Source organism: Rhinoderma darwinii, chromosome 6 (genome assembly GCF_050947455.1).
Source record: "Rhinoderma darwinii isolate aRhiDar2 chromosome 6, aRhiDar2.hap1, whole genome shotgun sequence".
NCBI lineage: Eukaryota > Metazoa > Chordata > Amphibia > Anura > Rhinodermatidae > Rhinoderma > Rhinoderma darwinii.
Window position 1 is genome coordinate 147,443,738 of NC_134692.1, and position 20,838 is coordinate 147,464,575.

Here is a 20,838-nt window from a genome sequence, read left to right on the forward strand (position 1 = left end):
TCCTGCAGACTGTATCACAGGAAGAGGAGAAGCAGCAGCAACATGGCCTGATGGGGAATGTAGTACCACGTGGATCTCTGAAACTGTATGAAGCAGGTGCCGCGGAGCAGCAGACAGTATCACACATGATAGGATTAGATACACAGCTCAGCAGACAGTATCACACATGATAGGATTAGATACACAGCTCAGCAGACAGTATCACACATGATAGGATTAGATACACAGCTCAGCAGACAGTATCACACATGATAGGATTAGATACACAGCTCAGCAGACAGTATTACACATGATAGGATTAGATACACGGCTCAGCAGACAGTATCACACATGATAGGATTAGATACACAGCTCAGCAGACAGTATCACACACGATAGGATTAGATACACAGCTCAGCAGACAGTATTACACATGATAGGATTAGATACACAGCTCAGCAGACAGTATCACACATGATAGGATTAGATACAGCAGCTCAGCAGACAGTATCACACATGATAGGATTAGATACACAGCTCAGCAGACAGTATCACACATGATAGGATTAGATACAGCAGCTCAGCAGACAGTATCACACATGATAGGATTAGATACAGCAGCATATGCCATAATGATATATATTGATGTGGTAGCGGATATGTAGCAGTGCTGGTCTGGGTGGGGGAGGGGTGGCTGGGCGGGGTCGTGCTCCCTGGTATTGATACATTATATCTGCGCACTGTCGGGTTGATACATTGTATTCGGAGGAGCGGGACTTGCGCGGTGCTGAAGGAGAGCGGACCCACAGCGCACACGAGTCGCACAGAAGACGCAGACGGGTCGCAGAGCTGCGGGATGCGGGGAGGGAGCGGCCAGTGACCGGCAGGATGATCGTCGCCTGGATTCTCGGGTTGTGTGTGGCCGGAGCCGGGAGCAGCCCCAGCGCCAAAGACATCAGCTCCGGGATGGTGAGCGCTCCATATAATGCTGTGTATGTGGGGCTGGGACAGGGGGTCCTCCACTATAGTCCCGGGGTCACTGCACATGTACGAACAGACACTCAATCACAACATTATCAGTACTACTACCCCTACTACTACCACTACTACTACCCCTACTACTACCCCTACTACTATTACTACCCCTACTACTACCCCTACTACTATTACTACCCCTACCCCTACTACTACTACTACTACCCCTACTACTACCCCTACTACTACTACTACTACCCCTACTACTACTACTACCACTACTACTACCCCTACTACTATTACTACCCCTACTACTACCCCTACTACTATTACTACCCCTACTACTACCCCTACTACTATTACTACCCCTACTACTATTACTACCCCTACTACTACCCCTACTACTATTACTACCCCTACCACTACCCCTACTACTACTACCACTACTACTACTATTACTACCCCTACTACTACCCCTACTACCCCTACTACTACCCCTACTACTACCCCTACTACTACTACCACTACTACTACCACCCCTACTACTATTACTACCCCTACTACTACCCCTACTACTACTACCACTACCCCTACTACTACCCCTACTACTACTACTACTACTACTACCCCTACTACTACTACTACTACCCCTACTACTACCTCTACTAATACTACTACTAGTACTACCACCCCTACTATTACTACTAATACTACCATTACTACTACCCCTACTACTTCTGATACCACTACTACTACTACCCCTAATAGTACTACTAATACTACTACTACTACTACTACTACTACTTCGACTACTATCTACATCATTATCACAGTATTATAATCCTCTCCAGAGTCATCACCACCAGTATTATAATCCCCTCCAGAGTCATCACCACCAATATTATAATCCCCTCCAGAGTCATCACCACCAGTATTATAATCCTCTCCAGAGCCATCACCACCAGTATTATAATCCTCTCCAGAGCCATCACCACCAATATTATAATCCCCTCCAGAGTCATCACCACCAGTATTCTAATCCCCTCCAGAGTCCTAACCACCAGTATTATAATCCCTTCCAGAGTCATCACCACCAGTATTATAATCCTCTCCAGAGCACTCACCACCAGTATTATAATCCCCTCCAGAGTCATCACCACCAATATTATAATCCCCTCCAGAGTCATCACCACCAGTATAATAATCCCTTCCAGAGTCATCACCACCAGTATTATAATCCCCTCCAGAGTCATCACCACCAGTATTATAATCCCCTCTGGAACCATCACCACCAGTATTATAATCCCCTCTAGAACCATCACCACCAGTATTATAATCCCCTCTGAAACCATCACCACCAGTATTATATTCCTCTATAGAACCATCACCACCAGTATTATAATCCCCTCTGGAACCATCACCACCAGTATTATAATCCTCTCTAGAACCATCACCACCAGTATTATAATCCTCTCCAGAGTCATCACCACCAGTATTATAATCCCCTCTGGAACCATCACCACCAGTATTATAATCCCCTCTAGAACCATCACCACCAGTATTATAATCCCCTCTGAAACCATCACCACCAGTATTATATTCCTCTATAGAACCATCACCACCAGTATTATAATCCCCTCTGGAACCATCACCACCAGTATTATAATCCCCTCTAGAACCATCACCACCAGTATTATAATGCTCTCTAGAACCATCACCACCAGTATTATAAACCCCTCCAGAGTCATCACCACCAATATTATAATCCCCTCTAGAACCATCACCACCAGTATTATAATCCCCTCCAGAGCCATCACCACCAGTATTATAATGCCCATCAGACTCATCACCACCAGTATTATAATCCCCTCTAGAACCATCACCACCAGTATTATAATCCCCTCCAGAGTCATGACCACCAGTATTATAATCCCCTCCAGAGTCATCCACGCCAGTATTATAATCCTCTCCAGAGTCACCACCACTAGTATTATAAACCCCTCTAGAACCATCACCACCAGTATTATAAACCCCTCTAGAACCATCACCACCAGTATTATAATCCCCTCTGGAACCATCACCACCAGTATTATAATCCTCTCCAGAGTCATTTCCACCAGTATTATAATCCTCTCCAGAGTCATCACCACCAGTATTATAATCCTCTCCAGAGTCGTCATCACCACCAGTATTATAATCCTCTCCAGAGTCATCACCGCCAGTATTATAATCCTCTCCAGAGTCATCACCGCCAGTATTATAATCCTCTCTAGAACCATCACCACCAGTATTATAATCCTCTCCAGAGTCATCACCACCAGTATTATAATCCCCTCTGGAACCATCACCACCAGTATTATAATCCCCTCTAGAACCATCACCACCAGTATTATAATCCCCTCTGAAACCATCACCACCAGTATTATATTCCTCTATAGAACCATCACCACCAGTATTATAATCCCCTCTGGAACCATCACCACCAGTATTATAATCCTCTCCAGAGTCATCACCACCAGTATTATAATCCCCTCCAGAGTCATCACCACCAGTATTATAATCCCTTCCAGAGTCATCACCACCAGTATTATAATCCTCTCCAGAGTCCTCACCGCCAGTATTATAATCCCCTCCAGAGTCCTCACCGCCAGTATTATAATCCCCGCCAGAGCCATCACCGCCAGTATTATAATCCCCTCCAGAGCCATCACCACCAGTATTATAATCCCCTCCAGAGCCATCACCACCAGTATTATAATCCCCTCCAGAGTCATCACCGCCAGTATTATAATCCCCTCCAGAGCCATCACCACCAGTATTATAATCCCCTCCAGAGCCATCACCACCAGTATTATAATCATCTCCAGAGTCATCACCACCAGTATTATAATCCTCTCCAGAGTCGTCATCACCACCAATATTATAATCCCCTCTAGAACCATCACCACCAGTATTATAATCCTCTCCAGAGTCATCACCACCAGTATTATAATCCCCTCCAGAGTCCTCACCGCCAGTATTATAATCCCCTCCAGAGTCCTCACCGCCAGTATTATAATCCCCGCCAGAGCCATCACCACCAGTATTATAATCCCCTCCAGAGTCATCACCGCCAGTATTATAATCCCCTCCAGAGCCATCACCGCCAGTATTATAATCCCCTCCAGAGTCATCACCGCCAGTATTATAATCCCCTCCAGAGCCATCACCACCAGTATTATAATCCCCTCCAGAGCCATCACCACCAGTATTATAATCATCTCCAGAGTCATCACCACCAGTATTATAATCCCCTCCAGAGTCATCACCGTTATTATAATCCCCTCCAGAGTCGTCACCACCAATATTATAATCCCCTCCAGAGTCATCACCACCAGTATTATAATCCCCTCCAGAGTCATCACCACCAGTATTATAATCCTCTCCAGAGTCATCACCACCAGTATTATAATCCCCTCCAGAGTCATCACCACCAGTATTATAATCCCCTCCAGAGTCATCACCACCAATATTATAATCCCCTCCAGAGTCATCACCACCAATATTATAATCCTCTCCAGAGCCATCACCCCCAGTATTATAATCCCCTCTAGAACCATCACCACCAGTATTTATAATCCCCTCTAGAACCATCACCACCAGTATTATAATCATCTCCAGAGTCCTCATCACCAGTATTATAATGCTCTCCAGAGTCATCACGACCAATATTATAATACCCTCCAGAGTCATCACGGCCAGTATTATAATCCCCTCCAGAGTCATCACCGCCAGTATTATAATCCCCTCCAGAGTCCTAACCACCAGTATTATAATCCTCTCCAGAGTCATCACCACCAGTATTATAATCCCCTCCAGAGCCATCATCGCCAGTATTATAATCCCCTCCAGAGTCATCACCGCCAGTATTATAATGCCCTTCAGACTCATCACCACCAGTATTCTAATCCCCTCCAGAGTCATGACCACCAGTATTATAATCCCCTCCAGAGCCATCACCACCAGTATTATAATCCTCTCCAGAGCCATCACCACCAATATTATAATCCCCTCCAGAGTCATCACCACCAGTATTATAATCCCCTCCAGAGTCATCACCACCAGTATTATAATCCCCTCCAGAGTCCTAACCACCAGTATTATAATCCTCTGCAGAGTCATCACCACCAGTATTATAATCCCCTCCAGAGTCATCACCACCAGTATTATAATCCCCTCCAGAGTCATCACCACCAGTATTATAATCCTCTCCAGAGCCATCACCACCAATATTATAATCCCCTCCAGAATCATCACCACCAGTATTATAATCCCCTCCAGAGCCATCACCACCAATATTATAGTCCCTTCCAGAGTCATCACCACCAATATAATAATCCCCTCCAGAGTCATCACCGCCAGTATTATAATCCCCTCCAGAGTCATCACCACCAGTATTATAATCCTCTCCAGAATCATCACCACCAATATTATAGTCCCCTCCAGAGTCATCACCACCAATATTATAGTCCCTTCCAGAGTCATCACCACCAATATAATAATCCCCTCCAGAGCCATCACCACCAATATTATAATCCCCTCCAGAGTCATCACCACCAATATTATAATCCCCTACAGAGTCATCACCACCAATATAATAATCCCCTGCAGAGCCATCACCACCAGTATTATAATCCCCTCCAGAGTCCTAACCACCAGTATTATAATCCCCTCCAGAGTCATCACCACCAATATTATAATCCTCTCCAGAGTCATCACCACCAGTATTATAATCCCCTCCAGAGTCATCACCACCAGTATTATAATCCCCTCCAGAGTCATCTCCGCCAGTATTATAATCCTCTCCAGAGTCATCACCACCAGTATTATAATCCTCTCCAGAGTCATCAGCGTTATTATAATTCTCTCCAGAGTCTTCACCACCAGTATTATAATCCTCTCCAGAGTCATCACCACCAGTATTATAATCCCCTCCAGAGTCCTCACCGCCAGTATTAAAATCCCCTCCAGAGCCATCACCACCAGTATTATAGTCCCCTCTAGAACCATCGCCACCAGTATTATAATCCCCTCTAGAGCCATCACCCCCAGTATTATAATCCCCTCTAGAACCATCACCACCAGTATTTATAATCCCCTCCAGTGTCATCACCACCAATATTATAATCCCCTCCAGAGTCATCACTACCACCAGTATTATATTCCTCTCCAGGGTCATCACCAACATTATTATAATCCCCTCTAGAACCATCACCAGTATTATATTCTTCTCTAGAACCATCAACACCAGTATTATAATCCTCTCCAGAGCCATCAGCACCAATATTATAATACCCTCCAGTCATCACCACCAGTATTATAATCCCCTCTAGAGTCATCACCACCAGTATTATAATCCTCTCCAGAGCCATCAGCACCAATATTATAATACCGTCCAGTCATCGCCACCAGTATTAATCCCCTCCAGAACCATCACCAGTATTATATTCCTCTCTCGAACCATCACCACCAGTATTATAATCCCCTCCAGAACCATCACCACCAGTATTATAATCCCCTCTAGAACCATCACCACAAATATTGTAATCACCTCCAGAGTCATCACCACTAGTATTATAGTCCTCTCCAGAGTCATCACCACCAGTAATATAATCCCCTCTAGAACCATCACCAGTATTATATTCCTCTCTAGAACCATCACCACCAGTATTATAATCCTCTCCAGAGTCATCAGCACCAATATTATAATCCCCTCCAGAGTCATCACCACCAGTATTATAATCCCCTCTAGAACCATCATTAGTATTATAATCCTCTCCAGAGCCATCAGCACCAATATTATAATCCCCTCCAGAGTCATCACCCACCAGTATTATAATCCTCTCCAGAGCCAACACCACCAATATTATAATACCCTCCAGAGTCATCACGGCCAGTATTATAATCCCCTCCAGAGTCATCACCATCAGTATTATAATCCTCTCCAGAGTCATCACGACCAATATTATAATACCCTCCAGAGTCCTAAACACCAGTATTATAATCCTCTCCAGAGTCATCACCACCAGTATTATAATCCCCTCCAGAGCCATCACCACCAGTATTATAATCCCCTCCAGAGTCATCACCACCAGTATTATAATCCTCTCCAGAGCCATCACCACCAATATTATAATCCCCTCCAGAATCATCACCACCAGTATTATAATCCCCTCCAGAGCCATCACCACCAATATTATAGTCCCTTCCAGAGTCATCACCACCAATATAATAATCCCCTCCAGAGTCATCACCGCCAGTATTATAATCCCCTCCAGAGTCATCACCACCAGTATTATAATCCTCTCCAGAATCATCACCACCAATATTATAGTCCCCTCCAGAGTCATCACCACCAATATTATAGTCCCTTCCAGAGTCATCACCACCAATATAATAATCCCCTCCAGAGCCATCACCACCAATATTATAATCCCCTCCAGAGTCATCACCACCAATATTATAATCCCCTACAGAGTCATCACCACCAATATAATAATCCCCTGCAGAGCCATCACCACCAGTATTATAATCCCCTCCAGAGTCCTAACCACCAGTATTATAATCCCCTCCAGAGTCGTCATCACCACCAATATTATAATCCTCTCCAGAGTCATCACCACCAGTATTATAATCCCCTCCAGAGTCATCACCACCAGTATTATAATCCCCTCCAGAGTCATCTCCGCCAGTATTATAATCCTCTCCAGAGTCATCACCACCAGTATTATAATCCTCTCCAGAGTCATCAGCGTTATTATAATTCTCTCCAGAGTCTTCACCACCAGTATTATAATCCCCTCCAGAGTCCTCACCGCCAGTATTATAATCCCCTCCAGAGTCCTCACCGCCAGTATTAAAATCCCCTCCAGAGCCATCACCACCAGTATTATAGACCCCTCTAGAACCATCGCCACCAGTATTATAATCCCCTCTAGAGCCATCACCCCCAGTATTATAATCCCCTCTAGAACCATCACCACCAGTATTTATAATCCCCTCCAGTGTCATCACCACCAATATTATAATCCCCTCCAGAGTCATCACTACCACCAGTATTATATTCCTCTCCAGGGTCATCACCAACATTATTATAATCCCCTCTAGAACCATCACCAGTATTATATTCCTCTCTAGAACCATCAACACCAGTATTATAATCCTCTCCAGAGCCATCAGCACCAATATTATAATACCCTCCAGTCATCACCACCAGTATTATAATCCCCTCTAGAGTCATCACCACCAGTATTATAATCCTCTCCAGAGCCATCAGCACCAATATTATAATACCCTCCAGTCATCGCCACCAGTATTAATCCCCTCCAGAACCATCACCAGTATTATATTCCTCTCTCGAACCATCACCACCAGTATTATAATCCCCTCCAGAACCATCACCACCAGTATTATAATCCCCTCTAGAACCATCACCACCAATATTGTAATCACCTCCAGAGTCATCACCACTAGTATTATAGTCCTCTCCAGAGTCATCACCACCAGTAATATAATCCCCTCTAGAACCATCACCAGTATTATATTCCTCTCTAGAACCATCACCACCAGTATTATAATCCCCTCCAGAGTCCTAAACACCAGTATTATAATCCTCTTCAGAGTCCTAACCACCAGTATTATAATCCTCTCCAGAGTCATCACCACCAGTATTATAATCCCCTCCAGAGCCATCATCACCAGTATTATAATGCCCTTCAGACTCATCACCACCAGTATTATAATCCCCTCCAGAGTCATGACCACCAGTATTATAATCCCCTCCAGAGCCATCACCACCAGTATTATAATCATCTCCAGAGTCATCACCACCAGTATTATAATCCCCTCCAGAGTCATCACCGTTATTATAATCCCCTCCAGAGTCGTCACCACCAGTATTATAATCCCCTCCAGAGTCATGACCACCAGTATTATAATCCCCTCCAGAGTCATGACCACCAGTATTATAATCCCCTCCAGAGCCATCACCACCAGTATTATAATACCTTCCAGAGTCATCACCGCCAGTAATATAATCCCCTCCAGAGTCATCACCACCAGTATTATAATCCTCTCCAGAGTCATCTCCACCAGTATTATAATCCTCTCCAGAGTCATCACCACCAATATTATAATCCTCTCCAGAGCCATCACCACCAATATTATAATCCTCTCCAGAGCACTCACCACCAGTATTATAATCCCCTCCAGAGTCATCACCACCAATATTATAATCCCCTCCAGAGTCATCACCACCAGTATTATAATCCCCTCCAGAGTCATCACCATCAGTATTATAATCCTCTCCAGAGTCATCACGACCAATATGATAATACCCTCCAGAGTCATCACCACCAGTATTATAATCCCCTCCAGAGTCCTAAACACCAGTATTATAATCCTCTTCAGAGTCCTAACCACCAGTATTATAATCCTCTCCAGAGTCATCACCACCAATATTATAATGCCCTTCAGACTCATCACCACCAGTATTATAATCCCCTCCAGAGTCATGACCACCAGTATTATAATCCCCTCCAGAGCCATCACCACCAGTATTATAATACCCTCCAGAGTCATCACCGCCAGTAATATAATCCCCTCCAGAGTCATCACCACCAGTATTATAATCCTCTCCAGAGCCATCACCACCAATATTATAATCCTCTCCAGAGCACTCACCACCAGTATTATAATCCTCTCCAGAGCCATCACCACCAATATTATAATCCCCTCCAGAGTCATCACCACCAGTATTATAATCCCCTCCAGAGTCATCACCACCAGTATTATAATCCCCTCCAGAGTCCTAACCACCAGTATTATAATCCTCTGCAGAGTCATCACCACCAGTATTATAATCCCCTCCAGAGTCCTAACCACCAGTATTATAATCCCCTCCAGAGCCATCACCACCAATATTATAGTCCCTTCCAGAGTCATCTCCACCAGTATTATAATCCCCTCCAGAGTCATCTCCACCAGTATTATAATCCTCTCCAGAGTCATCTCCACCAGTATTATAATCCCCTCCAGAGTCATCTCCACCAGTATTATAATCCCCTCCAGAGTCATCTCCACCAGTATTATAATCCCCTCCAGAGTCATCTCCACCAGTATTATAATCCTCTCCAGAGTCATCACCACCAGTATTATAATCCCCTCCAGAGTCATCTCCACCAGTATTATAATTCTCTCCAGTCATCACCACCAGTATTATAATCCTCTCCAGAGTCATCACCGCCAATATTATAATCCCCTCCAGAGTCATCACCGCCAGTATTATAATCCTCTCCAGAGTCATCACCACCAGTATTATAATCCTCTCCAGAGTCATCACCACCAGTATTATAATCCCTTCCAGAGTCATCACCACCAGTATTATAATCCCTTCCAGAGTCATCACCACCAGTATTATAATCCCCTCCAGAGTCATCACCACCAGTATTATAATCCCTTCCAGAGTCATCACCACCAGTATTATAATCCCCTCCAGAGTCATCACCACCAGTATTATAATCCCCTCCAGAGCCATCACCGCCAGTATTATAATCCTCTCCAGAGTCATCACCGTTATTATAATCCTCTCCAGAGTCATCAGCGTTATTATAATTCTCTTTGCTATCACCAGTTTCAGTTTTTGCTTCTATAAAGAAGTGATTTTTATATTTTATAACCTTCTTGTTGCATACAGGACTGGCTGACGCGTTATGGCTACCTGCCCCCGCCGGACCCCTACTCTGCGCAGCAGCAAACGCTGGACGGGCTGAGGAAAGCAGTCAAGACGATGCAGAGATTTGCAGGCCTGCGAGAGAGCGGGATTCTGGGTAAATGATTGTGCGCTCGTACCGGATACACAGCAGTCAGTGCGGCTAATCCGCGACATATCCGCAAATCAGGAAAGCACCAATGTCCTCTGGGCACCCCACATGTATATGCCAATAGTGACATCATTGACACCAGGCGGTTGTCATATTGTGATCTCATTCTTCACCTCAGATGACGAGACGGTCGCCATGATGCACAAGCCTCGCTGCTCTCTTCCTGACATCATCATGACGTCCGGCGTTCAGGGACACCGTAGAAAACGATATGCCCTGAGTGGGGCCGTGTGGCAGAAGAGACACCTGACCTGGAGGTATGAGGCACTGAGGGGGCAGGGGGGCAGAGGAGACACCTGACCTGGAGGTATGAGGCACTGAGGGGGCAGGGGGGCAGAGGAGACACCTGACCTGGAGGTATGAGGCGCTGCGGGGGGCAGAGGAGACACCTGACCTGGAGGTATGAGGCACTGAGGGGTGCAGAGGAGACACCTGACCTGGAGGTATGAGGCACTGAGGGGGCAGGGGGGCAGAGGAGACACCTGACCTGGAGGTATGAGGCACTGAGGGGGCAGGGGGGCAGAGGAGACACCTGACCTGGAGGTATGAGGCGCTGCGGGGGGCAGAGGAGACACCTGACCTGGAGGTATGAGGCACTGAGGGGGGCAGAGGAGACACCTGACCTGGAGGTATGAGGCGCTGAGGGGGGCAGAGGAGACACCTGACCTGGAGGTATGAGGCGCTGAGGGGTGCAGAGGAGACACCTGACCTGGAGGTATGAGGCGCTGAGGGGTGCAGAGGAGACACCTGACCTGGAGGTATGAGGCGCTGAGGGGGGCAGAGGAGACACCTGACCTGGAGGTATGAGGCACTGAGGGGGGCAGAGGAGACACCTGACCTGGAGGTATGAGGCACTGAGGGGGGCAGAGGAGACACCTGACCTGGAGGTATGAGGCACTGAGGGGGGCAGAGGAGACACCTGACCTGGAGGTATGAGGCGCTGCGGGGGGCAGAGGAGACACCTGACCTGGAGGTATGAGGCACTGAAGGGGCAGGGGGGCAGAGGAGACACCTGACCTGGAGGTATGAGGCATTGCGGGGGGCAGAGGAGACACCTGACCTGGAGGTATGAGGCGCTGCGGGGGGCAGAGGAGACACCTGACCTGGAGGTATGAGGCACTGCGGGGGGCAGAGGAGACACCTGACCTGGAGGTATGAGGCACTGAGGGGGGCAGAGGAGACACCTGACCTGGAGGTATGAGGCACTGAGGGGGGCAGAGGAGACACCTGACCTGGAGGTATGAGGCGCTGCGGGGGGCAGAGGAGACACCTGACCTGGAGGTATGAGGCATTGCGGCGGCAGAGGAGACACCTGACCTGGAGGTATGAGGCACTGAGGGGGGCAGAGGAGACACCTGACCTGGAGGTATGAGACACTGAGGGGGGCAGAGGAGACACCTGACCTGGAGGTATGAGACACTGAGGGGGGCAGAGGAGACACCTGACCTGGAGGTATGAGGCGCTGAGGGGGGCAGAGGAGACACCTGACCTGGAGGTATGAGGCACTGAGGGGGGCAGAGGAGACACCTGACCTGGAGGTATGAGGCATTGCGGGGGCAGGTACCGGCTGCTACAACCTCAACCTTGCGCCATTGTGTGATTTTCATCAGTCTGTAATTATCGGTACTGACTGATTGTTAATTGCTGGTCACATTGGCTGTAGAATGGACGAGCCCATGGCATCTTAGCGTTTGCCCCGGATCACAACTAAATCCATCCCCTGTGCCCAGATCCTTGCCCATTGGGCCAGACGTCCAGTGCAGGAAGTTCCGGGGGACAAGTGAAATGTCATTACAACTCCCCCCGAGCTTCCCAGGTCTCCTGAAGGAGAATTCTGCCTAATTGTGTAACGGTAGAAGAACGAGTGATGTCATCAGTGCGTAACCGCAGGCCCTGCAGACGTCCAGGAAAGCTGGATGACCCCCCTCCCCCTTGTGAGCTGTATTGGGGGGCTTGTGATATTGATAGAAGGGGCTTGTGTTTTCTGGGGGTTCTGACGTGATCCGCTGGGAAATCTTCTTTTGCAGGGTGGAGAGTTTTCCCGTCTCCCTCAGCCAAGAAACCACAAGACAACTGATTGGGAGCGCCCTGATGACGTGGAGCCGGGAGAGTAACCTCCACTTCAGCGAGGCCGGGGCCGGAGAGGCCGATCTACGTGTCAGTTTTGTGGAGGGGTCCCATGGGGACGGCTATCCATTTGACGGCCCAGGAGGTACCCTTGGTCATGCCTTCTTCCCCGGCGTAGGGCCCAGTGCCGGAGCCACTCACATGGACGCTGACGAGTCGTGGACATATAATGGTAAGACGGCGACTTCCAGAACCGCAGACCACGCATGATGATAATGATGATGAAACCATCTAGACGGCGCGTCCCCTCCCCGACACAAATCTGTCACGTTTCTTCTGTCGAATGTCAAAACTGGGTCTTTCCTGCTCTTCACGGCAAGAAATAAGAGAGAAGTTGTTTTAGGAAGGAAGAGAATGTGTCAGGGAGGGGGATGTGCGGTGTCCGGTCAGGGAGGGGGATGTGTGGTGTCACGGAGGGGGACGTGTGGTGTCCGGTCAGGGATGGGGACGTGTGGTGTCCGGTCAGGGAGGGGGACGTGTGGTGTCCGGTCAGGGAGGGGGACGTGTGGTGTCCGGTCAGGGAGGGGGACGTGTGGTGTCACGGAGGGGGACGTGTGGTGTCACGGAGGGGGACGTGTGGTGTCACGGAGGGGGACGTGTGGTGTCCGGTCAGGGAGGGGGACGTGTGGTGTCCGGTCAGGGAGGGGGACGTGTGGTGTCAGGGAGGGGGATGTGCGGTGTCCGGTCAGGGAGGGGGACGTGTGGTGTCCGGTCAGGGAGGGGGACGTGTGGTGTCACGGAGGGGGACGTGTGGTGTCCGGCCAGGGAGGGGGACGTGTGGTGTCCGGCCAGGGAGGGGGACGTGTGGTGTCCGGCCAGGGAGGGGGACGTGTGGTGTCCGGCCAGGGAGGGGGACGTGTGGTGTCCGGCCAGGGAGGGGGACGTGTGGTGTCCGGTCAGGGAGGGGGACGTGTGGTGTCCGGTCAGGGAGGGGGACGTGTGGTGTCCGGTCAGGGAGGGGGACGTGTGGTGTCCGGTCAGGGAGGGGGACGTGTGGTGTCCGGTCAGGGAGGGGGACGTGTGGTGTCAGGGAGGGGGACGTGTGGTGTCCGGTCAGGGAGGGGGACGTGTGGTGTCCGGTCAGGGAGGGGGACGTGTGGTGTCCGGTCAGGGAGGGGGACGTGTGGTGTCCGGTCAGGGAGGGGGACGTGTGGTGTCCGGTCAGGGAGGGGGACGTGCGGTGTCCGGTCAGGGAGGGGGACGTGCGGTGTCCGGTCAGGGAGGGGGACGTGCGGTGTCCGGTCAGGGAGGGGGACGTGCGGTGTCCGGTCAGGGAGGGGGACGTGCGGTGTGCGGTGTCAGGGAGGGGGACGTGCGGTGTCCGGTCAGGGAGGGGGACGTGCGGTGTCCGGTCAGGGAGGGGGACGTGCGGTGTCCGGTCAGGGAGGGGGACGTGCGGTGTCCGGTCAGGGAGGGGGACGTGCGGTGTCCGGTCAGGGAGGGGGACGTGCGGTGTCCGGTCAGGGAGGGGGACGTGCGGTGTCCGGTCAGGGAGGGGGACGTGCGGTGTCCGGTCAGGGAGGGGGACGTGCGGTGTCCGGTCAGGGAGGGGGACGTGCGGTGTCCGTTCAGGGAGGGGTACGTGCGGTGTCCGTTCAGGGAGGGGGATGTGCGGTGTCAGGGAGGGGGACGTGCGGTGTCCGGTCAGGGAGGGGGACGTGCGGTGTCCGGTCAGGGAGGGGGACGTGCGGTGTCCGTTCAGGGAGGGGGACGTGCGGTGTCCGTTCAGGGAGGGGGACGTGCGGTGTCCGTTCAGGGAGGGGGACGTGCGGGGTCAGGGAGGGGGACGTGCGGTGTCCGGTCAGGGAGGGGGACGTGCGGTGTCCGTTCAGGGAGGGGGACGTGCGGTGTCCGTTCAGGGAGGGGGACGTGCGGTGTCAGGGAGGGGGACGTGCGGTGTCCGGTCAGGGAGGGGGACGTACGGTGTCCGGTCAGGGAGGGGGACGTACGGTGTCCGGTCAGGGAGGGGGACGTGCGGTGTCCGGTCAGGGAGGGGGACGTGCGGTGTCCGTTCAGGGAGGGGGACGTGCGGTGTCCGTTCAGGGAGGGGGACGTGCGGTGTCCGTTCAGGGAGGGGGACGTGCGGTGTCAGGGAGGGGGACGTGCGGTGTCCGGTCAGGGAGGGGGACGTGCGGTGTCCGGTCAGGGAGGGGGACGTGCGGTGTCCGGTCAGGGAGGGGGACGTGCGGTGTCCGGTCAGGGAGGGGGACGTGCGGTGTCCGTTCAGGGAGGGGGACGTGCGGTGTCCGTTCAGGGAGGGGGACGTGCGGTGTCAGGGAGGGGGACGTGCGGTGTCCGGTCAGGGAGGGGGACGTGCGGTGTCCGTTCAGGGAGGGGGACGTGCGGTGTCCGTTCAGGGAGGGGGACGTGCGGTGTCAGGGAGGGGGACGTGCGGTGTCCGGTCAGGGAGGGGGACGTGCGGTGTCCGGTCAGGGAGGGGGACGTGCGGTGTCCGTTCAGGGAGGGGGACGTGCGGTGTCCGTTCAGGGAGGGGGACGTGCGGTGTCAGGGAGGGGGACGTGCGGTGTCCGGTCAGGGAGGGGGACGTGCGGTGTCCGGTCAGGGAGGGGGACGTGCGGTGTCCGGTCAGGGAGGGGGACGTGCGGTGTCCGGTCAGGGAGGGGGACGTGCGGTGTCCGGTCAGGGAGGGGGACGTGCGGTGTCCGGTCAGGGAGGGGGACGTGTGGTGTCAGGGAGGGGGACGTGCGGTGTCCGGTCAGGGAGGGGGACGTGTGGTGTCAGGGAGGGGGACGTGTGGTGTCAGGGAGGGGGACGTGCGGTGTCCGGTCAGGGAGGGGGACGTGCGGTGTCCGGTCAGGGAGGGGGACGTGCGGTGTCCAGTCAGGGAGGGGGACGTGCGGTGTCCGGTCAGGGAGGGGGACGTGCGGTGTCCGGTCAGGGAGGGGGAGGTGCGGTGTCAGGGAGGGGGAGGTGTGGTGTCAGGGAGGGGGATGTGCGGTGTCCGGTCAGGGAGGGGGACGTGTGGTGTCAGGGAGGGGGACGTGTGGTGTCAGGGAGGGGGACGTGCGGTGTCCGGTCAGGGAGGGGGACGTGCGGTGTCCGGTCAGGGAGGGGGACGTGCGGTGTCCGGTCAGGGAGGGGGACGTGCGGTGTCCGGTCAGGGAGGGGGACGTGCGGTGTCCGGTCAGGGAGGGGGACGTGCGGTGTCCGGTCAGGGAGGGGGACGTGCGGTGTCCGGTCAGGGAGGGGGACGTACGGTGTCCGGTCAGGGAGGGGGACGTACGGTGTCCGGTCAGGGAGGGGGACGTGTGGTGTCAGGGAGGGGGACGTGTGGTGTCAGGGAGGGGGACGTGCGGTGTCCGGTCAGGGAGGGGGACGTGCGGTGTCCGGTCAGGGAGGGGGACGTGCGGTGTCCGGTCAGGGAGGGGGACGTGCGGTGTCCGGTCAGGGAGGGGGACGTGCGGTGTCCGGTCAGGGAGGGGGACGTGCGGTGTCCGGTCAGGGAGGGGGACGTGCGGTGTCCGGTCAGGGAGGGGGAGGTGCGGTGTCAGGGAGGGGGATGTGTGGTGTCCGGTCAGGGAGGGGGACGTGTGGTGTCAGGGAGGGGGACGTGTGGTGTCAGGGAGGGGGACGTGCGGTGTCCGGTCAGGGAGGGGGACGTGCGGTGTCCGGTCAGGGAGGGGGACGTGCGGTGTCCGGTCAGGGAGGGGGACGTGCGGTGTCCGGTCAGGGAGGGGGACGTGCGGTGTCCGGTCAGGGAGGGGGACGTGTGGTGTCAGGGAGGGGGACGTGCGGTGTCCGGTCAGGGAGGGGGACGTGTGGTGTCAGGGAGGGGGACGTGTGGTGTCAGGGAGGGGGACGTGCGGTGTCCGGTCAGGGAGGGGGACGTGCGGTGTCCGGTCAGGGAGGGGGACGTGCGGTGTCCAGTCAGGGAGGGGGACGTGCGGTGTCCGGTCAGGGAGGGGGACGTGCGGTGTCCGGTCAGGGAGGGGGAGGTGCGGTGTCAGGGAGGGGGAGGTGTGGTGTCAGGGAGGGGGATGTGCGGTGTCCGGTCAGGGAGGGGGACGTGTGGTGTCAGGGAGGGGGACGTGTGGTGTCAGGGAGGGGGACGTGCGGTGTCCGGTCAGGGAGGGGGACGTGCGGTGTCCGGTCAGGGAGGGGGACGTGCGGTGTCCGGTCAGGGAGGGGGACGTGCGGTGTCCGGTCAGGGAGGGGGACGTGCGGTGTCCGGTCAGGGAGGGGGACGTGCGGTGTCCGGTCAGGGAGGGGGACGTGCGGTGTCCGGTCAGGGAGGGGGACGTACGGTGTCCGGTCAGGGAGGGGGACGTACGGTGTCCGGTCAGGGAGGGGGACGTGTGGTGTCAGGGAGGGGGACGTGTGGTGTCAGGGAGGGGGACGTGCGGTGTCCGGTCAGGGAGGGGGACGTGCGGTGTCCGGTCAGGGAGGGGGACGTGCGGTGTCCGGTCAGGGAGGGGGACGTGCGGTGTCCGGTCAGGGAGGGGGACGTGCGGTGTCCGGTCAGGGAGGGGGACGTGCGGTGTCCGGTCAGGGAGGGGGACGTGCGGTGTCCGGTCAGGGAGGGGGAGGTGCGGTGTCAGGGAGGGGGATGTGCGGTGTCAGGGAGGGGGATGTGCGGTGTCCGGTCAGGGAGGGGGACGTGTGGTGTCAGGGAGGGGGACGTGTGGTGTCAGGGAGGGGGACGTGCGGTGTCCGGTCAGGGAGGGGGACGTGCGGTGTCCGGTCAGGGAGGGGGACGTGCGGTGTCCGGTCAGGGAGGGGGACGTGCGGTGTCCGGTCAGGGAGGGGGACGTGCGGTGTCCGGTCAGGGAGGGGGACGTACGGTGTCCGGTCAGGGAGGGGGACGTACGGTGTCCGGTCAGGGAGGGGGACGTACGGTGTCCGGTCAGGGAGGGGGACGTGTGGTGTCCGGTCAGGGAGGGGGACGTGTGGTGTCAGGGAGGGGGATGTGTGGTGTCAGGGAGGGGGACGTGCGGTGTCCGGTCAGGGAGGGGGACGTGTGGTGTCAGGGAGGGGGACGTGTGGTGTCAGGGAGGGGGATGTGCGGTGTCCGGTCAGGGAGGGGGACGTGTGGTGTCGGGGAGGGGGACGTGTGGTGTCGGGGAGGGGGATGTGTGGTGTCCGGTCAGGGAGGGGGACGTGTGGTGTCGGGGAGGGGGACGTGTGGTGTCGGGGAGGGGGATGTGTGGTGTCCGGTCAGGGAGGGGGACGTGTCCTGTCGGGGAGGGGGACGAGTGGTGTCGGGGAGGGGGACGTGCTGTCACAATGGCCGCCATAAATCGGTTACATAAGATCTTTGGGATATCGGGGCTCAGAAACCAGAGTTAGTTTTATACATCTATCATTACGGGACGTCGCGCACCCCCGAGAGTTCTGGCCGCGTAGGGTCACCGGACTTTGCTTCTTCTGTTGTAGTGGACGTGGGGACGGATCTATTCGCGGTGGCCGTGCACGAGTTTGGTCATTCTCTGGGGTTGTCACATTCATCTGAGAGTTCCATTATGAAGCCGTATTACCAGGGGACGCTGGGCGAGCACCAGAGATACCGGCTGCCCCCGGACGACGTGGGAGGAATCCAGGCCTTGTACGGTGAGGGGTAACTCCACCACGGGCGCTGCGCGCGGCCCCGTCACGCACACTCATAACTTTATTCTCTTATGCAGGGAAAAGAATTGTCCAACCCGGGCCAGAAGCTCCTCCTCCTGCGCCAACTCAGCGCTTTATTCCTCCACGAGGGCCCACCACATATCGGTAAGAGATTTCCCGTACAGAATTCATCCGATTACAAGATGTGACGCTGCGGGGGACAGAGACGGACAGAGCCGGACTGAGAGGGACAGAGCCGGACTGAGAGGGACAGAGACGGACTGAGAGGGACAGAGACGGACAGAGCGTGCCGCCACCATCTAGACCTAACCCAACAAACCGCTACTGATGACTCCGGCCTTGTGTCCAACACCACTAATGATCCTCGGTGACAGCCACTGACCACACTTATGGGAAGCACGCTGACCACAGACAGCGCTGGGTTTTATGCTGGGACGATACCCGACCATTGAAGGTTACAAATAACGGGACAGCTTTTTATTGGTGGCCCACATCGGGTGCAGATTTATGAATCTATGTGGAGCGGTTACAAGTCCCGAGCCGCCATGACCACACAACTGCCACAAAGCACCCTGTTGCCCCTCTGACCCAAACACCATAGCCCTTCTAGTACTAAAGTCCCCACCACCATCCTGTTTGTCTCTTCTTAAAGGGGACCTGTCGCCTCTTCTGAAATGTCTATTTGAGTAAATTCCTGCATTCCCATGAAATTATAATTCTGGAACATCTTTTCTTCCAGCTCCGTGTGGTGCCGTTCCTCTGTTATTCCCCTTGTTAAAGGGGCGTGTCCCTACATAGTCTCACTCTGTCACCGCTGATTGGTCAGTGTCAGTCTGTGTAGAGACACGCCCCCAACTGGTAAAACCCAATTGCCAATTTATTCAAACGTTTCTGGGCGAAATAGAAAAAAAATAAGGAACGAAACATCATAAAGTTCTAGGAAAAGCGGCTCCAGAATTGTCATTTCAAGGGGAATACAAATATTTAGTAAAAAAGACACGAGGGGCGAGCGCCGCTCCATAAGGATTCTCCGTGACGTGTCCTGCAATGTCTTCCACAGGCCCCGCCTCCCGTTCCCGGACCGCTGCTCCACCCACTTTGATGCTGTGGCCAACATTCGAGGAGAAATCTTCTTCTTTAAGAGTAAGCGCCGCGCTGCGTGGGGTTTACATGAAGAATTTCACGGGTAATGAATAATATTTGCTATTTCTGCCTCTGCAGGTCGGTACTTCTGGAGGGTACAAGCCACCAGGCAGCTGGTCTCCCTAAACCCTGCCCACCTGGGGCGCTTCTGGCTGGGGCTGCCCCCTGATCTGCCCAGGGTGGACGCGGTGTATGAAAGAGCCAATGACAGCAAAATTGTATTTATTGCAGGTGAGGAGCTAAAATCCGGATGCTACACTGGGCCCATGTGGCCCCGGAGGTCTCCTCGCCCGTTCCTGCACATTCTGTATAAAGAGGCGCAGAACCCGAATAAAAACATATAACCCTCTGGTGCCACGAATAATTGGCGCGACCTCTGCCGGTCCTGTAAGGTGCCGGTCATTTGCTCCAGTGCTGGAGACTTTGGCATAAGTCAGGAGGGTGAAGCCTGCGGGCCGACGACCTCCACCCAAATTCATGTATTCAGGAGCTGGGACCACCGGTGATGCACTAAGTCGGGTCTCTGCAGAGCGTCGCAGGATGTGAACGCCGACTGTGCTGCTGAAAGTTGCGCCATTAAAAGTCACCAGTCTACGGCGCGCAGCAGAGTGGCATTGATTGCAGGAGCGGCTATAAACGCCGGAGGAGAAACGATTACAGCGCCGCGTTTGTTTTTTGATTGAATGAGTTTTACCGCTCAGACGGCGCTGATAAAACAGCCCAATAGTCGGTGTGGACGCTCTGAATGTGCCATGGACAGTCCGCGATGCAGTGCGGGGGTTGTGCTTATCCCTGTAGTTCCACAGAGCTCCGTACAGTCCCCCGACCTCCTGGTAGGATAAAGTCTGATGTCTCTGCCCTGCACCTTATGAGGGACCCTGTGCCAATGCCAGGGGCTCCACGTGCCCTTTAAGCTTCTGCCAATGTAAGCTTGTTCCGCTCCACCTGTCTGATGAGGTTCCGCTCCACCTGTCTGATGAGGTTCCGCTCCACCTGTCTGATGAGGTTCCGCTCCACCTGTCTGATGAGGGTCCGCTCCACCTGTCTAATGAGGTACCACTTTGCCTTTCTGATGAGGTACCGCTCCACCTTATCAGCCAGGTGGAGC

The 20,838-nt window shown here is 53.8% G+C and overlaps 2 protein-coding genes across 2 annotated transcripts in view; one reads left to right on the top strand and one right to left on the bottom strand.

The window, feature by feature from the left end:
• Positions 1–708: 708 nt before the first annotated feature.
• MMP25 (matrix metallopeptidase 25) lies at positions 709–20,074 on the top strand. Its single transcript, XM_075831651.1, has 8 exons — positions 709–948; positions 10,688–10,820; positions 10,993–11,131; positions 12,902–13,173; positions 18,396–18,569; positions 18,644–18,731; positions 19,648–19,730; positions 19,809–20,074. The coding sequence occupies exons 1-8, from the start codon at positions 868–870 to the stop codon at positions 20,072–20,074; spliced, it is 1,236 nt and encodes a 411-aa protein (XP_075687766.1). The 5' UTR covers positions 709–867.
• Positions 20,075–20,639: 565 nt separating this feature from the next.
• Positions 20,640–20,838, bottom strand: part of LOC142656725 (ras-related protein Rab-35-like) — a 15,828-nt gene continuing 15,629 nt past the window's right edge. The window contains exon 6 of the mRNA XM_075831652.1: positions 20,640–20,819. Within this exon, the coding sequence (XP_075687767.1) occupies positions 20,640–20,819 (180 nt within the window). The remainder of the gene's footprint in view (positions 20,820–20,838) is intronic.